The 23532-nt window shown below is 35.0% G+C and overlaps 1 protein-coding gene across 1 annotated transcript in view; it reads left to right on the forward strand.

Moving 5' to 3' along the window:
* LOC124644942 (protein bric-a-brac 1-like) overlaps positions 1-23532 on the forward strand; it is a 274319-nt gene that overhangs the window by 54722 nt on the left and 196065 nt on the right. The window contains exon 5 of the mRNA XM_047184639.1: positions 6604-7309. Within this exon, the coding sequence (XP_047040595.1) occupies positions 6629-7309 (681 nt within the window). The 5' untranslated portion in view covers positions 6604-6628. The remainder of the gene's footprint in view (positions 1-6603; positions 7310-23532) is intronic.

Below are 23532 nucleotides of genomic sequence, written 5' to 3' on the forward strand. Positions count from 1 at the left end.
TGTACGCGTTAGAACTGCATAAAGACGCTAATTGTAGACTTTTTAGCGGAACTGTTTAAAAGATATATTTATCACTTTTCTGCCACTAAAGGTTTCATTGCAGAAGTGATTTGTTATTTTGTGCAGACTTAAGTAGGAATTTGATCCTCTGTTCTACTTATAGCCAACACAAGGCTCCACAATAGAAGCAGGAGGTCAATAGACATTGCCTGCTCATTTGGATACATTCTGTTATTTTATTCACAAACACAAGCAAAGGTCCCGTAGATTTTGTTTTCTCAATTACTGATAACGAATCAGTTACTTGAATAAATGTTATTAAGACTGAAATAAATAAATACATTCAGAATTTTATAACATTGCATTTTAATTTAATACCCTATGTCCAAATAACTTTCAGTATGACAGTGTCTTATTATTTATTGTGTCTACGGAATTATTACCAATATGTGTCATAAACAGACTTAATTCTTAAAAAAACATAGAATGGAAAACATAATTTTGAAATAAAGTGACTTAATTTGAAACTACTTTATATTTTATGTTAAAATATATATAAAAAAATACTATAAACATAAATTTGCATTGTCATTGTGATCTCAAAAGGCTAATCCACAAATCTGGTAAAAATCAATAGTAAGCCATTAAAAACGGAAGAGATATATTAAGATGTATTAAGTAATATAATTTTTTGATGACGATTTTGCTCATTTCCCACAAATTGCATTTTTTGGATTCGGTCACTTTCATTCTAAGGGTGCGTTTTGTAACACTCATTTATGTTGACATTGGATATATTGACATCAATATAAAATAATATAAAAATGAATCGCAAAATGTGTTGGTAAGCGCATAACTCAACAACGCCTGGACCAATTTGACTAATTCTTTTTTTGTTGTGTTTGTTATTGTCATGAGAAGGTTCTTATGAAACAAAATAGGGTAAAGTAGAGAAGTCAGTTGACGGGAGCGAAGCCGTGGGCAAAAGCTAGTTTTCGATAAAATTATGAAAAAGATCTTTATTTTTTTAGCTCCTGACGATTTTGCGATTATTAAATATATAGGTATAGGAACTAAATATGCAACAAAAACTTTAATGGGGTTTTTTAACATGCTGTAAGTAAATAAAAATAAATATTATATCCTACTTATACACACATATTCTACATAATATGTAAATATCCCACTATCTCCACTAATCTAGATATTTAAAAAAAGTAAAAATAAAAACTATGTATCAAATATCTATAGGAACTTCATTATTTAACGAAGTCTATATTAGCTACTAGGAGTCCAGTATCTAGACAAAGTATTATATTTATGATGAAAATTATGAAAAAGATCTAAGTCTTTTTGCCTCCTGACGATTTTGAGCTGTGAAAAATTTCACAACTATCGGATTTTATGAAATTAAGTCCCAATGGGTCGACTTACCTCCGTCACTTTTTTCACATAGTAATCTGGCCCGCACATTCGGACCAGTTTTCCCGGCTGTTATTATACCGTGTAATCTGGGCCGCGGCCCAGAGGCGAGTTTCCCCCTAACCCAAGAAAAATGGAATGTGAAACTATAGATACATTTTTAGCATAACGTGTTTCATAGTCCTTGATTTTTAGTCTCGTAGGTCCATCATAATTATGTAAATGGGTAGGTATATATGACACCATATTATCGGATTCCTATCAATATGTTACTTTAGAAGCACACCAATAAGTAGATACTCAACTCAAAAATTTGCAGTAGGTACTTACAATTAAATTGAATTTTCAAAAGAACCGTGAGGTGTGGTAACAGATTAGTATAATGTAAGTAGGTACAATTGACAAAAGTTTCAGAAGAGTCCTATAGAACACACGCTGTTATGTCACTGCAAAAATGTGCAGCAAGTACTTACTTAGGTACATTTTAATTTATTTTTTTTTGTTTTAGATAGGTACCTAAATCTATTTCTATACAATTAAATCACGTTGATTCAGGGACAATGAACAATAGATTATAGGATTCCTATCAATAGCTTAACATATAAACACACAATTACTTAAGTAGGTAACTGCAGTAAGTACAAAAGGACCATTTTGGGTGTAATGACCCGAAGTGACCACCCAATACTGTGAACGGATCGTTAAAGTCGTTTTGTATTAAAAACAAACTCATGCGTTTTCTCAGGCGTATAATGAATCCCCCAAAGTGGTCCAAAGTGTTGGTGAAATAATCTGAATGAGTGATTTTTTTGAGTTTTTTTTTTTTTTGGCTGATTTGATGTGGATGTTTGGTAAAGATTATAAAGTATTTTGTAAAGTAGGATAGTAATTAGGTATGGATGTGTGTAAAACTTGAATTTCCCCGTTCCTGAGTTAATTTTTCAATTTCGTTTGAATGTGTCACCTATGATTTTACGTCCTTAAATCCCAGGAACAACATGTAAAAATATAGTTAACTGTAGTATCTAACTAGGCAAAAAATAAAAAAAGAAACTCAACTTCTCTACTGTAAATAAAATTATATAACACCCAACCTACCAACCTTTTAGCATCATCGTACATACTTATCCTGTAAATTGTGTCTACCAGTTTCTAGCAGTAGGTAAGTAGGTATAGATACCATCTATAAGTTCAAAGGTTTAAGGTTTAAGTATAGGCACTTGTACCTATTTAACTAAATTAGGAAAAGAGGTTAAAGAGTCATTCACATTTGCAACACAAATACCTAATAATGCGAAATTTATATTTAGTATGATAACAATTTCTTTAAGAAAGAAAAAAATATTTCTTATCATTCAAATTACACAAACTTTAAAGCGGTTACAATCAAATTACATTTTAAAGCATCCTACTTAGGTAAAGTAAAAAAAAATTACACACCCAACACGTATTTGATATCAGAATTACGCACACAGTCATCGGTTACCAATGTTCGTTTACATAAACACACTCACACATGCTAAATTGGTTTTCCTATTCGTTCGTGGCAGCGTTTATTATTGTCAGGTTCAATGTAGGTATAATATTACATGATTTCATGCGAAGAAAATCTATATATCGCCGCCACTTGAGTACGAAACTACATTATGTTTCACTGAACGGTATACACCTACTTACATCATACGTATGAAGTAATGGCGTCTTATACTAACTGCTTGCCACGGTTTCACCCGCGTCTTGTGGAAAATACTTACTGTACCCGGATAAAATATACCCTAAGATATCACCTGGGGATAGTGTAGCTTCCCAACATTGAAAGAACTTTTCAGACTAGTTTAGTAGTTTGGGAGCCTTTAGGGTGAGAACAAACTATAGAATGTTTCCTCTTTATAATATTAGCACCTACAGTGACCTATTTTATCGGCCTCTTGTACAATGTACAATCACTCAGACTTGTACAGTGTGTAAAAAAAATCCTTCTCTCATACAGAGATATGCTAAATCCTAATGAAATGCTAATTATCATGATAAATAGCCTATCGTTATCTGTAACAGAAACCAAACTAATATTTAGTAGTAGTTTTTCTTACCTGCAGTTCTCAGTTTGTACTTCGTACCATTTAACTGACAGGCTAGTAGGAAATTGTCAAAGATCTGTCGGTTGCAGGAACGGGCAATAAGGCACAGGTATACCAAACGTCAGACAGACTCCTGTTCGACGCCCGATACCCTCTCGAAGTGATACCTTCAATAGAGATTTGTTAGCTTGTGGCACTTCCAGATGTCTGTAACGTATGTTTGATCTGTGTGGATTTATTTATTAATTACAGTAATAGAATACTGTTTATGCACTTTTTGCACATTGAGGAAAAAACTAGTTTGGGCCTTTAGGTAAATTGCTGAAAGCAGCGATGGAATTAGGTAATGACTAAAATAGTTTTTGCAAAGGTGGCCAGATATACTCTGAGAAGTATAATCTAGTTGCTATTTTGAAAGTTTAAAATGTTTTATCTAGCTACTATCAAAAAAATGGGGACAATAATTGTAAGGATAAGGATATATTCAAGGAAACGATTCTTCCCCAGAAATGCCTGCGTATAGTTTAGGTAACGTATGTAAAGAAAGAAAAACTCAAAATGTAATAAGTAAAAATACCCAAAATAATAGCCTTTCATTAATTTTTATGAAATAATATTTTGTAGATACGTAGGTACTGGTGCACAAAAATATGTTTTTCTTAAAATACTTATATATTTTTTCCATAGGCTGTATATTTGAATTTTAACCTAGGTACCAAAGGGAAGATACGTCTGGCCTGTACCTAGCCTGATGGTCTACCTAAGATTGGTACGTCCGTCAGACGTGTCAGTAACTGACGAAACAATATCGATGCATGTATTTTGATTGGTACATTTAAAGCAAAGCTACTGGGCAGGATTTAGGCACAATAAATGTCGCTTTCATCATTTTCATCTATATGAGATGTTTCATTATCATCATCCTCCGAGCCTTTTTCCCAACTATGTTGGGGTCGGCTTCCAGTCTAACCGGATTCAGCTGAGTACCAGTGCTTTACAAGAAGCGACTGCCTATCTGACCTCCTCAACCCAGTTACCCGGGCAACCCAATACTCCTTGGTTAGACTGGTGTCAGACTTACTGGCTTCTGAATACCCGTAACGACTGCCAAGGATGTTCAATGACAGCCGTATGCCTCATTCTGCATTACCTCATTAGGTAAGCTATGAAGATCAAGCGCCAAGTTTTGGAGATTTATAAGGTGTTACTAAAGATGCAAGTGCACCTAGTAGGTGTACTAGGTGGTTACACGGTTCATATGAGATCTCTTTAGATGTAACCGAATCAACTATTTTGGATCCCACGTGACATGATTGCTTAAGTTAACTTAAGTCGAAGACTTGTCATGATGACTTAATCCTTTTGATTGCGTAGGCGTGATTTATTTTTTGAAATACCTATGTAATTACCAGACTATTCGTTTTGAGGCTCTTAGGTCAGAATAAGTAGGTATGTACATACATAGAATGGGGACTAGGGGTGAAAAAATAAGTGCAGATTTATTTTTTACGAGTGTGGAAGTGTTTCACTAGGATCGGAGAAAAAATAAGAAAATAGCTTCAAGTTAAAGTTACATCAAATTTAAACAATAAAAATATTGAAATTAATTAAAGAGATATCGTTACCCATAAGAGCAGTTTTCAAACACGTGACCATAACTGACTTCCACCTTTTCAGTTTTACCCACTTTTCATACTTACAACTTCTTTGCCTCTTTCTTTCTAACTTTCTTCTTATTCTTGAATTTGAAGCCTGATGGGACAATTTATTTCGGGTCTTTAATACCGAACTTTTAGATTTCAAATCCATTAGTTACTCTTTCTGGGCCCTGTTTTTGACTGAGGGGGGCTTAAGCGAGGAAGTCATTATATCCTGAACTGTTTGAGAGAGTAAATGAGATCAAGTCATAAATAAACTACTTTTATTAATTATCCCAATCATGCCCTGTAAAATAAAAGCCACCTAAGAAAGATATGAGGCAGAAGAAATGCATGTAAGATATGCTATCTCTTTAAGACTAGATGCAATATGCAAGGCTGAAACAACCGTGATGAAAATAAACGGAAATATTGACTAACTGACTGTCTAAGCCGAACAAGACCTGACTTCAGATTCCTGGACCATCGATGTGGGTGGCATTATTCGTCCAGAAACTTAATTTGTTATGTTCATCAAGCGTTACTTTCATACCTGTACCTATCCTCTACCTCTATCTAGGTACCTAAGAAGGTTGGTTTTTGTTTTTTTTTTTAGATTGGTATCATGTGGGATCAGACTTGCTAATATTCCTAGACAGGTAGCAGGATGATGGTCTAATAAGGTACAAAGGTAACGAGCATGATTTGTATCTACATCTTATTTTATGCATGTTCATTAATTAAATGTTATGATCTAAGGAAACAAAAAACTCTGATGCCTATGATTTGCATGCGTAGTACCTTGTAGTAGTGTAGTAGCTCTTGTACCTACTTAAGGGTTCCCATGTTAGTGGGAACCGCCTGCAGGTAAATGAGATGGTAACATGATAATTATTTACCAATAACCAGTAGAAGTAGATATAAGCATGTCGTCAGCATTATTTAGTAATGTATTATCATATAAATCATGTATCAATACATTATCATTTCTATATGAAGTCGTGCGCATAGAGTGCAGTGTTAATTAAATTCGATTCCAACTAATTAACTTTTTGTATCCATCAACGATGTTTACCTGCGTACAGCAACCATCTAATGATAGAATTTACAATTTAAAAAGGTCATATTTATTGCGCTACTCAGTGGAGTTAGTATTTGAATTGCCATTTAATTGTAATTTATCGCCAAATGTAACGCGAACGTTGTACAATATGGTAGTGTGCGCGCGTGGTGCGCGCGCGCCGGCCGGTCGATGTGGGGGCGCGGGGCGCGGGCGGCGCGCGGGGGGCGTGGCGCGGAGGCGGCGCGGCGTGCGATTCCATTCGTCGCCAGCGGAGGCGGCTCCGCCCCCGCGCGCCTCCCGCCCCGCGCCTCGCCGCTTCATTGCGAAGCAAGCCGCTCAGTGACTCGCGGTCCGTCGTCTGTGTCGCATGCGTATTGTGTTTAACTCGCGCCTTCCGCTGCAGATGCGATCCCGTTGTCGTTGAAGTGATGCCGGCCGAGGAGGACCCCGCGGCGATGGAGTGTCGGGAGCCGGTCGACTCACCGCAGCAGTTCTGCTTGCGGTGGAACAACTACCAGAGCAACTTGACCAGCAGCTTTGACCAACTTTTGCAAACTCAATCTTTCGTGGATGTGACTCTATCTTGCGATGGACAAAGTTTGAAAGCACACAAAGTGGTTCTGTCGGCATGCAGCCCTTACTTTCAGTCATTGTTTATGGACAATCCCTGCCAGCATCCGATCATAATAATGCGTGATACAAAATATTGCGACCTGAAAGCTGCTGTGGATTTTATGTACCGGGGCGAGATCAACGTGTCCCAGGAGCAGATCCCGGCGCTGCTGAAAGTGGCGGAGTCCCTTAAGATCCGCGGCCTGACGGACGTGAGCGGCGACCACGCCGTGGTGCAGCCGGGCACGCGCAGCGCCAAGCGGCCGGACCGGAGCCGGGAGGCGGACTCGCCGCCCAAGTCGCGGCGCCGCATGTCCGAGGACCGCGCCAGCGGGGGCTCGAGCCGGGCGCCGCCGCCGACGCCCAGCCCCACGCCCGCCGCCGACCTGCTGCCGCCGGCCGAGCCCACCAGCGCCGCGCCCGTGCTGCCGCCGCTGCACCCCGACGACGTGGACATTCGCCCCGGCATCGCCGAGATGATCCGCGAGGAGGAGCGGGTGAGTGTCTCACGCACGCCGCACCACGCTGCTCTTAAAAGTTTTCCCGCCGTCCGGGAGGGTCGCGCCCCGCGCCCCTCACCCCCGCCGACTCAAACTTTCCATACAGTAGTTTAAAGCGCATTACGTAATTAATTTATATTTGACTTCACTACTTTGTTAATGCATATGTGAAAGTTATAATAGTGTTGCTTACTTCCCCCGATCGATATAGGCCTCCGTTATGTGCAATTTGTAACTGCAGCTGCACAATTTATTTGTAACTCATTAAAAAGTGTCAACTTTATCTTTAATGAGTTCGTCAGGATAGGTATTGACAAGAATATGAAGGACCAATTCGGTACCTTACACTTTCAAGCTGCTAATTGAAGTTTGGGTGGCCTGGTTGATAGATTTATTTTAGGAACTGAGATATGGCTTGAATTATTTAATTACATTTTATTAGGCAAATTGGGCTCTTATTAGGTAACCAACTTAAATAAAAAAATGTTTAAAATGATCTGTCAGTTATTAGAGTTTAAGAGGGACTAAGTTAGGCCCTCAGATGTTTGTTTAAGGCAGAAGAAGTAAATATCTATAATCCTACATTTAAAAGTAAACTCATTTACCTACTGTTAGGTAATAATTCCAAGCTATTTAGAAAAGTTTTCATACTTTTAAATATTTTAGTACATTGGTACATATTTTGAATTTTTAAAAAAATCTAACAACTATAGGTATATGTTTCAAGGAATTAAGTAAAAGAAAATGAAGAAAAAATATATATAAAAAAGTAAAAAAGAGGATGCGCGGGAAATCTTTCAGGAAAATTAAACAAAAAAATTGTATCTATGGAAATTATTTTATTTTAATTTTAAATATGTTATCGCCATCTCATGTATTTAACAGGCAAACTATTTTTATAACAGAAATATTTATTATTATAGGTAGGTAACTATATTTAGGTATCCCACCTACTACCTATAAACAATTAGGCGCTTACATTATTTTTCACATAACAAAAAATGATTTTCAATCAATCAGATTAACTAGCTAAATGCTAAAAAAATAACAAATTTTCTAATATTATAGAAAAATATATGAAAATATCGTAGACATTAAAAGGGATTTTTTTATATTTCCCTGTTAAGGCTACTTAACTTAAAATAAGTATGTAAATTAATTCACTTAAGTCGAGAATTTCATGACTGGAAACAAGTTAATATTAGAGCGAGTATCGGAAATCAAATACGTATATGTAAGTCGACTTGCCAAGCTAAAAGGCTACAGTTAACCATTCAGAGACGGAATATTAAATATCGCTGGATATATCGGGCGTCGATAACCGCCGTATCGAGAGAACGAATTAAAAATAGATCAAAATAACTTTGTGGCAACGAACAAGAAACGATATTTTTGCATCACAATTAGTATCGTACGAAGTACCTAATGAATTAATAAACCTACCTATATTCCTCGAATCTAACCCGCTCCGCATTTGAATAATAACCTTAATTTTATAACAACGGCAAAGAAATACTAAGAAATGTTCGCAAAACCACTAGCCAGTTGTAGAAACATAAATTTTTTGTTGAAAATATAAATATACTAACCGTCCATTGTTAGTGCAAAGTTGTATAATTTAGCGTTTCGCGACCAAAACTAGGTCTTTCTTGTAACAAAAGGATATTGTTTCAGTACAATTAGCAATGCAATCAACATAGATAAGTAAATGTTTGCGTTATTCCACTGCCTACTTTGCTTAAAAAAATGTTACGATTATTTAGCGGTGTTTGTTAGCGTTTTATCGTTGGAAAATGAGGTCCGACCTGTGGGTACGCCGAATATTCGCGGAGGCCGAGGCCGAAGCCGGATAGACGCGCGAGTCATTGTTTCGGGCTCATTGTGATTTTTAGAAGTTACACGTTACTGACGGGCGGCGACTCACAGGCCGAAGCTTTATCTCTTCCCTAAACACAGGAAGCCAGTTTTTATAGCACTTTGATTTGATTATAAAACATATTTTTGAAATTCCGACGAGCACTACTTCGCGGACACAGACGAAAAGTAGCCTACACATAACCAATTATCGTTCCAATCATTTCACCCCTTCTTTGCTACGAAAACACCGCAAACAAACAAACACACATTCACAGTTTGTAATATTAGTTTAGTTAGTCTTTGATTCAAATAAAAAAGCTTATTTATTTACGGGTTCCAAGTTACAGCAGTCGGGGTGAATTTCACCTCCCTATTTTTGGCGAATGACGTTTATACGGCGGAGCGCGTTTAAATGTTGATCTCGCGTCCTCACCCCTCGGTGCGGGAGCGACTGCCTCTGAAGTCCTAAACAAGCCTGAGGCGCTTGCTAATACTATAATTTGAACAAATAGTTACACGACAGGTTATAGGTGATAGGTGGTTTGATCAATTGCCTCCGAGCGAATCAATGATCACCTATTTGTAGGTCTCTTCAAATAGGTGTTTAAAGCACTTTCAGAAATGTGTGTGATTTTTGCCGATGTTTTACCAATATGGCTTCTTTGCAGCGGGGGTAGTTTATGATGAATTAATGTTATTAAAATTAACCTATTTTTAAGCTCATTCAGAAGTCACTTAACGTGTTTTTAATATTAATTTTGTTTCTTTTAATTAGGTATTATTTGACTTCGATAGGTAGAGAAATAGCTGTATGATTTACAGATATCATATATTCTTTTGCAGATACTTTTTTTCACGTATTGAAGTTTAAAGAAATAGATTTCATAAATATTTAACGTGAATCTTAGGAGAGATAGCGTAATTAGTTTAATTGGAGATCAATTAAGTGTTTAGGTAGCTATTTATTAGAAAACGGATTGTTTAGAAAATCTTACAAAAAAAAGAACAATTTCATTCAAAAATTGCATCAAACAAAACTCATTCCAGATTTGCTAATTAGAAATCTTTGAAATTAGAACTTAATTAAATTAATTATTTTTTAATTAAAGATTTTTAATTAAAAACCATCAAATCTAATTATCGATTATTCTTTTTCGATTAGTGATCCCAATCAGAGGTATCGTGTCCAAGCATTAGTCTGTTGATTTTTATTTCTAGAACAAACTAGAAAACATTAATTCCGCATATGAAATCACCAGCACGAGCATGCAGATTTCAATTAACGTTCGTAATTAAAAATGTAAGTAGAGAGAATAAAAAATAAAGTATTAAGTAGTAGATTAATTTATGCTACTCGATAAGCCTATTTATTATACTTGCTGTACGATTAATTCTGTTAATATCCAATGGCCGAAGAAACTTTGATAAGGTGACCGATTTTATTACTTATTCAAACGACAACCGTTATTTTGCGTATTTTTGGTCTAATAACATGATAGTTTGTGTATTTTATGGATTTTTAGTCGTCGTACCGACGCGTGAGTTGCAAAGTTCGCGGGAATCAGTGAGGCGACTCTAGCGCATTACAGACTCATTATAAGTTACGCTGTCTTACCTTACAAGTTATAAACTGTTTGCCGGGAAATCTTAAGCTAGAAAATGTGTGCTAAGTTGTGCCCTCAGCTATCTTAGTTCCTTTATAGTGAAGTTTTGAGAGCGTTGAAATTCAACAGCGTTCGTTCTGTATTCTGTATCAATTATTGAAATATGAAAGGAGAAAAGTGTTCTGCTATTGTGTAATGTTGCATGAAATAAAGTATCACAATTTGAAGAGAGTTCAGTTGCCAATGAGATAGCAATTTGTTCTTCTATTTATTATTGTCCTTTTTAACCAGCGCGTGTGCGGTGAAAATGAAACCTTATTATTTCTTTGACTTACTAATTGGCTTGAAGGTAACTAATAGAACCACTGCCGGGTTGCAATCAAAAAATATTTAAATATTCAGAAAAGCTTAGGATTATAAAAAAAAACTAATATCCGTAGATATTTTTTAAAAGGAATCTGGTATTAGTGCATTTTTATTTTGCAATATAGATGTTTTAGTTCAAGTGTCAAATAGGCCACGCCCCGTCGGATCACAAATGCGTACAAGTTTCGATGTAAACTAATTCAAAGGAATATTTCCGGAGAGCGAACGTTAAATGGACCACATTAATGAATCTAATTGGAATTAATAACTCTAACCCTTACTACTTCGTGTTTAGAATAACGAACTTTACACTTACAAACTTTTTTAAAGAGTATTTTTTTCTAAGCTCGATTAATTTTAATATACCTCTAGATGTTGGATAAGAACTTAGAAAATAGTTTTCCGTCCACGCTGAACCTATATTGAAACGATACGATTATGATTATAAATAGAAATGGCTTTTCTTTAAAATATTTCAGTATTAAAAATATCATAAGAAACGGCTGAGCTGAATTTTGATAGAAAAATGAAGCTTGTGCGTTATAATAATAGGTAGGTACATGCTACCTGGACTAAAACAGTAGGGGACGTCCTGAACCTAATAATCCTTTGCAGTAGTTAACAGTTGAGTATACCATGTATGCTTAACACAAGTTGTGGTATACTCAACTGCCATGCAAGTCTATTACAATTACGTACATATCATAGATCTATAGTCCCACTAGAATCACGAAACGTAGTCATACCACTACATAGAGGTACATACAAGTAGGTGCTTGTTAAGGTCCAGACCACAGTAAGAGCTAAGCGTATTACCTGCGGAACTAACTAAATCATAGTAGGTTGAAGCTCTAGAATGTACCCGTAGAGTTTACATTTGGAATTAATCAATTCATATACTAGTAACGTGATGGTTTAATAGTTCTTGTTTAGGTATCTGAGGTGTTCCTACCTTAGGACCATTTAAGATTTGGAACCACCAAACCATTTCGTTGAAACCAAAATATCGTTTTAAGTGGGGAAATAAAAAAGTTTGCAAAACTTGGTATTGACACTTACTGTTGATTCGGGTCGTTCGGCTTTTAATATAAGTCTTAAAAAAACATATTGACAAGTTATTATAAAATTGAACATATATTTTGACACATTAAAAAGAGAAAAGTCTTGAAACTTCAGGATAATTTGTGTCACTGGGAACAGCAACAAGCTGCGTGGTCGGACATAAAGTACCTACTTTTTGACGCCTCAGAGTCAAAAGCTCGTAAGTGCAAAAGCCTAATTTTTCAAAAGAAAAAGTGGGATGTTCCTTGCGACGTTTCCTTTCAAGGAACGCAATAAAAAGTATTGAGCAAAAATTGCATTTTCGACGTTTTCACTCTAAGATGACGTTGCACTCATTTATGTACTTACATAGGTAGGTCGGTTAGTTTTCTGCCCATATCAGTTTTGCCAATAAATTTTTAACAACATTTGTAATGTTAATATTGTATAGCTGTAACAATAGTTTCAACTTCATTGCTCATAAAGATAAAATGGTAATTACATTCTTAATGATCGTGATTCAGCTTTAACCATTATTTTAGCCGATATGCGAGTGACCCGTTTAATGGTGGTGACTGGTCTACCTACTTACATATTTCTATGGTGGACGTAACTATGTGTCATCGGTTAAAAGAGAACGGAAATTCGAATTAGAAGTAGGTTTTGTTTCGAGATGACTCAAAATTTTATTATTTTTTTATGTTCACTGTGAGAAAATAGAATTGAACCTCCGTAAGTACACACTTACAGCCTTTTTATCGTCCCACTGCTGGGCACAGGCCTCCGCTCACCCGGAGAAGGCCTTCTTCATAGGTAATTCAAGTTAAAAAACATTAACTTTTTTAAACTCGTCTTAAATTAATTTAGCAGTTTCGTATTTTCAATAACACCTAGGTAGGATACCTACTAATTAAAAAAAAACTGCAAGTACAGATTAATAACCTACTTATTAGCTTACATTAGTACACGCAAGCTCATAATAGACAATAATATGTAGTTTTAACTATAGCACAACGGTAAAACCAGGCCTTTTGAGTGCAATCACTCTGCTAGGTATAGTGAAACAATTGAACCGTGAACATAGTCGAGTTGAACTGACACAAACTACCCGGGTCCCGTTAGCTACTCCTAGTAAACCTTCATTAAGCTGACATTCACTTTGTCAATGGAAAAACTAAAAACATATTCTTTTTTATCAATATTTTATGGGCATTTGTTGCAATTTTTCAGAATTTGTTCTTTGAAGTGGTTGTTCATCATGAAAATGTGCAACCCCTAAAAATTGTTACCTCTAAGTTGGAATAAAGATCTAAGTCAATGCTTCTCAGGGACAAAAAAAAACAGGTCAAGGGCGAATGGGACTTGTAAAGAAAGGGGTTTCCGTAAAATGCGTGCAAAAACTTCTTTGGCGGAAATATGTCCTGTTAACTTTTGGAACCAAAAAAGTGCTTATAAGTCTTATAACCAAGACTGAAATTACTAAATGACAAATTAAGTTGCTCTTTATAGAACAGGGTGCCAAAATGCAAAAAGTGTAGTTTCACTTACGGTAATCCAAATACTTAAAACGCCTAAGGCGTTAAGTCCGCCCTTGTACAAAATGTGCAGAAGTATTAAATAAATAATAATAAAACTCCAATTGTACGTGAAAAATATAATTTTAAAATCTGTCTTCTTAGATTTGATTGCATAAACAATTTGTATCGCAGTGTTATGTATCTCGACTAAAGGGTTCAATTGAGTACAGGAGGGGTACAAAGGTCATCGGGTCGACGACCCCGAGGGACATTTTTGACGAATGACTGGTTGCTCAGGTGCCTATATAAATCAGGGCTCTATAGTTATGGATGCCTGGCCTATCTAGCTATAGGTTCAGGTTCAGTCTATTCAAGCTGTGAATTTACAAAGTCATGTAAAGGAAAGTGTTTTAACAGAATATATTTCATAGGAAATTTTGGTACCTAACATATAAATTACTTAATGAAACTTAAACTTATTAGCTTTGGTGTCTAAAGGCGTCTTATTTTGGATATATGTATAAGCGCGAAATATGCAAATCGCCTTTTTGTAATAGGTATTATTTTTCCTATTAGAAAAATATATATATATTTATATTTTGTAAGTATATCAACAAAATAAAGTCGTGAGAAATATTCTTCCATAGTCTTAAGTGCCAAAATATAATGAGCCGTTTCGCTCAGTCGGCTACATATTACAGAAAGATTAGATAAAATAATTACAACGTGTATTATCTGCTGTTTAAACTAAGATATAATCTTTAGATGTTGGACTTAAGCCGTTATGCGTAAATACCGTGGGTAATGCTGCAATATCAGTTGTTCAACATTTAAAACATTATTAAATAAATATCTTTTCAGGAATTATCTGTTTGCTCCAGTCATGTTTAGTTATCCACACAATGAGTTAGGTAAAACGGAAAACGTTATATTTATCCAATATTTAACTCGGATAAACATACAAGATGCATAATTACGGAGATGGAACAAAAAAACCTGCTGACAATTAATTTACATTAACAAGGCAAGCAGTGGGAATTCATCAAAAACAAAAGAGCGTCGCGTCGTGAGTGACAAATATTTTATTTGTGACAAACGTGGGCCTTTCAGTGTAAAGTCGTTGTCACACCGGCCAACAGTCTTAACCTTAATTCATAGGAACTGACACTTTTTTATGTTATCCGTGTGTTTTTTTTTTATTATTAAAGAGATATCCGATGTTTGTTCATGCTTAATGAGTAAAGTACCGCCCAAGTTTACTTTAGACCAGTTGTGTAAGGCATGTTACCATTGTATGTACGGTGATAACGTAAAAGATATCATTTGCATTGAGTAATGGACTTGTGAAAATAGAGAAAATGTTTTTATTGGGCATGCAATGCATAATGCGAAAGAAGACGGTTAGTGCATTAAAGAAATAGAATAGAATATCGCTGTCGTTTTCGATACTTACTCAAAATTAAATAATTAAGGACATTTGCAAAAAAAATACTTTGGCGCTATTTGACATACTTACCTACTATTTCGGTCATGTCTACTATTTCCCGCCGCTTCAGAATTTCTACAACTTTTTTAAAGAAGGCAACATTTTTGCTAAAGGGAGTTAAGTATAGCAGTTGCGCAAAAAAAAATAAGTATACTCAGACTGAAACCTCAACAAAATGGACATTATGTGCTAGCTATTTCTGAAATAATATTCGATATTGGCAAATCATCTATACATATAATAAAATGATAGGAAAGTCAAAACTGTACATTGAATATTTAAAAAAAGAATACTTGGGGGGTGATCCATAATCGATACTGAACCCAAATATGTAGTTTTTAGAATTTTTGTCTGTTTGTCTGTATGTTTGTCCCGGATAAACTCAAAAAGTACTGCATGGATTTAAATCAAATTTTGCATGACTATTACCTGGGGGCCGGTTCAACACATAGGCTATATATTATCACGCTATCACCTACGGGGGTTGAGCAATGAATGATTAAATAAACGAAATTGGTAATTCTATATTGCTCACGCAGACGAAGTCGCGGGCAACAGCTAGTCATTCATAAATATGATTTAGATTTTGCAATCCGTTACCATGTTTGAACTTTTAAAATATGGAATTGGGCCTCGAACTTCATTATATACTATACAACCATGATTTTGTTGAGGCTTCATGCAAAAAAGAATCTGATAATATATTCGATTGTATATATTTACTACATAGCTAGATAAATCTCGATTCGATGGTAATGTATAAGCATTTTAATCATATCCTTATTAATTACGCATGTGCATATTTTTATTTAAAACTTGGGTACATCTTAGGGTAATCGGATATTGATTTTACTTTAATTGTTCCTCCTAACAATAATTTACTTGGCAACCTTATAACACGTTGTATAGAATTAGATAATCATTTTTACATAAAATATATACATACGAGTAAAATTACTAATAATTTTTCATAAAATTATTTTCAAACATATTAATTTGAACAACATTAGGTATGTTTATATACCTTGGTCATCATGATGCTGCATGGAGATAATAACTTGTCAGATGTGTAGCAATACAGTTTACCTTAAGAGACAGGTCCATAATGATATTGAATCCACAAAGCAAGCAGAAACGATAGCCTGTATTACCAATACCTTTCTCATTAACTTGCTTAGCTAAAAATACACGTGCATTGATAAAGGCTATTCTAGTTTTGATAATTTGTTGAAACTTGTTGACAATGTTGTGTATTTTTATTAGTGACCCTTGTTTAAATGAGGCACACCTACGGAATCCTTTGACCTCGGCCGTAAACCTCGGCGCGAGCATGCATGAAACAATATTGTAATAGACTCATCACATTGCGCATATTATGATTTGAAAAATCGAGTAGATCGGTTCGACGACCGCAAATGACATTCAGTAAAATTTAAATTTCGAATCGAAAGCCCTAGAGTTACTGGTCGCTCATTCATTTATTCGTTTATGCGTATGACGCTGTGTTCTTGAATTAGGCCTTTGTCGTAATGAAATATTAATATTTTGGCGAATTATTTGCCCGATGCAACACTGACTTTACAAACAGGCTTGAGCCGTTACGTTATTAAACATTCATGATTGTTGTGCACCCGTATGTCTGTGGGCATAATACTGCAAAATGCATTGTATCCTAAATGTTGCTCGGAAGTCGACCCTGGAACAAATCACGGTCAGATGCGTGCAACGAGATCGGAGAGGGAAAAACAAGACGCCACCGAATATCATTACTCGATTAGCGATGCGGCCACGTAAAGGTGTTACGTAATCATTGAATTTCAACCAAAGTGTTCTGTCTTTACATACAACTATAATAGTGTTACTAAGACTTTATCTTAAACCAAAGTAATAAATGCAATTTTATTAATGTTGAAATAATAAAGAATTGCACATTGCGTGAATTTTAATATCAAACCATATATTTTTTTAATTTCACGGGTAAATAAATATTAATTGAACATTATAAAATATCTCGTTACGATTATTAATATTCTGAAAGTTTTTATGGCTTCTGTATCGATAACTTGGTTATTAATCTTAAAAACAAACTTATATTTAGTTTGCACATATTACACTGTTCAGGAAAACAGATTGTTATTCTCAACATGCACTCAGTATTTTTCCCTTATTACAATTTATTTTTTACACGACTGAATCTGAGTTACCATATTTTGTTACAACGACATCTTTTTTTTACTTAACAATGATGTTTTAAGGTTCTTCAAAACTAACAGATAGACATGTGTTGCTGGGAAGTTGCGCCACTTTTTCTTCCCTGCAAATACAAATAGGAAGTGGTGAAGGGTGGGTGTTTTTAGGTATTCGTGTCGTGTAATATTTGACGACCGAAAAGTGCTGTTATTTAGCTTACATGTTTTGAGTAAATGCATTTCCGTACGTTTCATTGTCCTATTGCAGGGCAAGTATCTGTCCTTACACAGAGAAGGAATGAGCGTTAAACATCACGCTTCCTCAAGGCGAATTGGCGATTCCAGACTTTAACTTCCTTAAGGAGTTTTCATTCATTTTGAGTATTTTTTTTCTTTCACAACAATGACTGAGTAGTCATTCAAAGAAAAGGGTACTTAGAAAGTATACATACATGTATATATCTTGAAAACTTACATTGGTACTTGCCTGACCTGGAATAGAACCACTAGGCCGTGACGGTATGTGTATTAACCGTAAGAAAGACCAACCTTCATGCAGAGGGAAGGAAACTTTGCTGTTTTATTGGTACGTACCTACAAAAATATAACACACAATGCTTACAGGAAAATGCAAAGTTATTTGCAAATTCCTTCGTATAGACCTCAACAACATTGAAAGTAACTTTTATTAGATCAAGGCTAGCGAAAACAATAACACCACATTTAATTATTAATTTTGTGACTTTTTGAGCGCCAATTTCGCATTTCGCGTTGCGTTAACCGTGGTAGACCGGGCTTTGCTTGAATCCTTTGTGTTGACATTGCGGAAACATTGACCACCCTCGTCGCCACTACAACCTGTCGATTCGCGAGCCACGGCTCCGGACCTGTCAAAAATGAAAACCACAATTCCCATTAAACACATTAAATTCTGTACGAACTGGGTGCCAATGAAATTAGTTGAATGCGATGTTTTTCTATGAACTAGGTACATGTGGTTTGAGGATGAACTTTTTGAAATTGAAATATTTTCTTAGGAATGTGTGATATAAATGAAAAATAATGTTTTTTCTCTTGTTTTCATCCGTATGGAATGAAACTTAGCGAGTTCTTAGAAGATTCCTGGCCTAAAATATAAGGTCCCATTTCCATATTTACTGGAAACTAGACAATATACCTACGTACATTCAATTCTTAAAATAGATGGTTTTATTCATCAGTGTAAATGGAAAATGGAGTAACGATATTTCTTCTTAAATCACAGAATAAAGATTTTTCAGAGAAAAAGATTTTATAATTTTTTGTAGGTACTATAAAAACAATAACGCTTCGAGGAGCAGTGTCAACATTCCTAGAGTGCGCAGTTAGTAGCCGAATACAAACAAACAAATGTATACATAGATTAAGTTAACTTATCATCTAACTATTTGCGTTTAAAACTAATATTATGTCGTTTCTTCACACTGTTCAATTATTTTAAGCATATTCTTATGACCGAATTACCTTTAATAGAAGATTGCTCTATGTTTTGAGTAGTTAAAGTTCTGTAAGTGGTATGTTATGTAGATATAAATATCTGGATTTCAGCACTATAAAAGTTCCATCTTTATAAATATCGTTAATTTACACGGTATGGTTCAGTCTTTTATGCAAGTACATTTTATAATAAGATAAAACTTAAACCCGTGTATGTTTAAGACATTATAACTCTTCTAGTTACTACTATAAAAAATAAATTGATAAGTCTATGATGATTAATCTGTTAAGTAAAGTTTCATTACAATTCATTCTGTATTTTTTACGTGATAGGGTCATAAATATCCACACATCCAAACTTTCTCGCCTAAATATAGTATTTGTAAATTTCGATGGAAGTTCTGTTTAAAAATTGAAAAATCTCGTGGTATTATAAATATGTTGAGCTTTATTAAATTATTTTGGCAGCAAGACACTACCGTTGATGAGGCACATTCAGCCCGGAAAATTAAAACTTTTAATTTTGAAGCAGAAGTAAATAACACAAAACCCCAATATGTTGGGAAAAGTTTCTGTCACTATTAATTTTATTTTGGAGGCGAGCTACATTTTAAATAACTATCCTTTACGAAACTTATTATACTTATATAAGTCCCGTCACCCGCGGATTTTATTAGTGAGTATCGAATTTACCAAATTAAAGTTTCATTCAAGTGCGCATCACAGGTCTTCTGGTCTACGGTCTTTATGCCAACCGGTATCAGCTATACACACAAACACAATGAAGGCTGGAAAACTTGTTTTACTTATCAATTACTTCCGTTGGATCTACAATCTTTTGTAGGTCTTCGTCTACTGCACAATCATCCTCCACGGAGATTGCCTGTTCTTATCCTGTTGGCAAACTTTCCTATCCTTTCTAGGTCTTCTTAGACGCAGTTGCGCCAATCTTCCTTGGCCTTCCTTATTTGCTTACACGTCTTCATTATTCTGGTAGTTCTTCTATACGGCGTTCTTTTAAGCTGTTTTCCTCTCAACTTTTATAACTTGCAATACTTTTTTGTTATGGGAAATCATCAAAGGACTTCTCCCGCTCTGGGTTAGCAGCCGTGAGGGAGTGTCAGACTCTTACTGACTAAACCCCATCGTGTTCCTTCTTAAGTCCTTTATGTACCAGGGCCGCGGTAACTCTTTCGAACAATTCCGCAACTTAACTTGCAATACTTAAAGATATTTTCGTGTCCAATGAGTACATCGTTCGTGGTTTACTTACCAATACACCATAGTATCCGTAAACTACCAACTGTATATTGTCCATTCAGTCGCTTCAGTGTGTTATTTTCTAATTACCGAATCGTATAGCAATTAGGTATTATAAACTTTCTAATAGTGCATCATAGTGCATGGGTTGTGCACTGATGCGGTACGATTTCTTTATCATTATCAATTTCTAATTTCTCCATGAATGTATTGTTCTTTACTTATATTGTAAAGCTGAAGAATTTGTTTCTTTAAGGTAAACTTTTTAGCGTGTCTCTGGTAAAGTGAAGTCAAAGTCAAGTTGATAAGACCCAAGATATTTTCCAAGATCTTAAATACTGGTAAAAAAAGTTAAAATCCGCGCTCACCGTGTGGATGAATAAAATGTGTGTATTTTATATCGCCTACCAATGACAAAAAGAAAGCTTTATAAGGTTATCCTTGAACTATTTTTTATGACGGATACATTGTAAGTAGGTACTGCAGTTTCAAAACTCGTTTTTCCGTTCATACCAACGGATCAACACCAGTTCAGTCATAGTTAATACTATTAAGTAGCTCTAGTTAATTGAGAACACGCTGACATTACAATACTTAAGTTACTGGCAGCTGTAGCTACTTTATCGCAAAACATAGTCAAGATAATATAAATTGATATAATCTTATTATTTTAAAAGGCTCCGGACCACGTACAGTTGGCTACATTAAAATCGCTAACGCAATCGACACATCCCGTATATCAATATCTCATCGAGTCAATCGAATTACATTTTAATATTAAAATTATTCATATTGCCAATATATTACTGCTGGACCGGTGTCGATTGATCCAACTCCGGTAGGATTAAATAACTTGAATACATGTGAAATTATAATTAAAATATCCCTTATGAATATTTTTTGCATAATCCACGTCGGGACAGGCAAACATTTTAAGTTTTTTAAAGTCGAAATTTACATTTTAAACGTTATAGGATCATGTATCGACATCGTAGTCGGTACAAGATTTAAAAAAAAGTTACGTCATGATCATAAGTTATGGTAATATAATAATATCGTGAGTGGTACCACGTACTCTGTACTCATTTATAAGTCATACTTGAGTAATTCGCACGTAAGCAGGATATCGGGGTGTTAGTTAGAAGACAACTGTCATAAATAACACTTTAGTACCACAATAAATATGTTGGTGTTATAAATTAGAATAACGTTTGTGTGAAGTGTTATAACGAGACATTTGTACGTTTTAAATCTCTTTTTGTATGCGCCTACTATATAGTTAATGGAAAGCCATTAATCAGTCCATGTAATATATCGTCAACATAGACAAAAAAAAAAACAGTATTTTCAAAATCCATTTAAGGCCCTAGTAAATTAAACGGTTCTTAAGTTACATATACCTAATATGTTCAAGTTGCGTTTATCAGTGTATTCATATCCTAAAATGTCTGTTAATATGCATATATTAAAAATACAATTTAATCGAAAAGACGCAGGTGTACTTACTTGTAACAATTAAATAAGTGAGTTTATTGATTTGATTAGTGAAGACGTTGACTCTTTATCAATATAATAATAATCGAACCAGATCGAACTTCAGCAACTCTGCTTGCTTTAAGCCAGAGGAGATCAGAAGCGTTTGCGCAGACATAGATGCACTCTCTGTTCTCTCACTCTCAAAGTCCGATGGACGCAAATGGAGAGAGATCAGGCGCAGCATCGACATTATTTTACATGCTCATAGAGGCACGGGTGTATCACCATCCAAACTCTGGGATGCTTTGTGAAAATGTCTTCAAACCCACAGAGCGATTTTACTATTTCAGTCCGACCCGCTGCCCCTTGCACAGTGGTCGCACCTTGCTACCACTAGACCAAAGAGACAAACAACAATGATGGCGTGCAGGCCAACACTAAAATTGACCAATTATAGTTCGGCCATTCAGAGAATGCGTTCCTGACACGTCGCGATTGAACTGACGACGTAATAACATTCATTGATTATTGATATAATAATGTTGTTTTAATGCTCCTCAATTGTTAAAACGGTAAACAACCAGCAAAAATATTTTTATCGTAACTGCAACGCCATTGCAAAGTTACGTCGTCAGTTCAATCGCGACGTGTCAGGAACGCATTCTCTGAATGGCCGAACTATAAAGAAGTCTCTTTATTTCAGTAAATGGTCACTGCGAACAATATCATAAAATACAAATTTCAATGTAGTAGGTACATATATTATTATACTATACCGCCCGGTTCTAGCCTGAGTCATCCCATTTCTGCCAAGACGTGGTCTTAATTAAAATAAATTATGGTGAATATCTTATTGTAACAAAATAATAAATGATATAAAAGACATTGGAATCTCCAGGTAATATTGACAATATTGTGTATTAACATTTATTTAAAATTATTTATAAAGTTGTTGGTATTTCATACAAAGTTCAATGAAAGCTACGGAAATTCATTATGACTGTCTTATTCACATTACTATTAAATGTCAACCGAGGGTCTGTCTGCATATTATTGTAGTGTGAACGCTTTATCTATTCTATAGTTTTTACCTACCTACATAATATGATAAGTATTTATGTGAAAACTTTCAGGGGTGAATATTTAATTGTCAATATTTAAAAACAAAATTCCACTTTACTTGCCAAAACGAAATTTTTTTATCTTAGATTATCTTAAAATGTTATTGAATTTGAAAAAGCATTTTCTGCTTTTCTTAAACCTACGTGGTACCTAAATAAAGATGAACTGTTAAGTCATGATTATGACATGAAACCTACAATGCATCTGCATTATTGACAAGCCTTTTCGAGACAATATTAAATATCTACATGCTACATTTTTGATTGGTGACAGCCGAACAGTCTGCTATGCAATTATGCATGTGTTCACGTAGAGTATCCCTATTTTAGAAAGCTCATCGACCTGTCGCCTGTCGCTACCTGAAGGACATAGGTTACACTTCATATTTATTTATAGTATCCAAATGATTTGCAGTCATATTTATAGAATAGCCTTGCAGATTTGTTTACACACAAAGTGAGTTAAGTAGTAGGGAACGGTTAATCACTGAAACGACATACTGAACAACATTTAAAAATATTTGTTTAAAAACATGTCCCTTTTTTGATTTTCAATCACATAAGTAGGTACACTTTAACACTGAAAATTGACTCAGTGTCAAATGTCTTATTTCCATTAATATATTTTACGATTGTTTTGTTGTGTGTTATTGTTGCAGTCCTCATATTATAAAAAAAGTTTAAAAACATGTCCCTTTTTTTGATTTTCAATCACATAAGTAGGTACACTTTAACACTGAAAATTGACTCAGTGTCAAATGTCTTATTTCCATTAATATATTTTACGATTGTTTTGTTGTGTGTTATTGTTGCAGTGCTCATATTAT

Source organism: Helicoverpa zea, chromosome 31 (genome assembly GCF_022581195.2).
Source record: "Helicoverpa zea isolate HzStark_Cry1AcR chromosome 31, ilHelZeax1.1, whole genome shotgun sequence".
Lineage (NCBI taxonomy): Eukaryota > Metazoa > Arthropoda > Insecta > Lepidoptera > Noctuidae > Helicoverpa > Helicoverpa zea.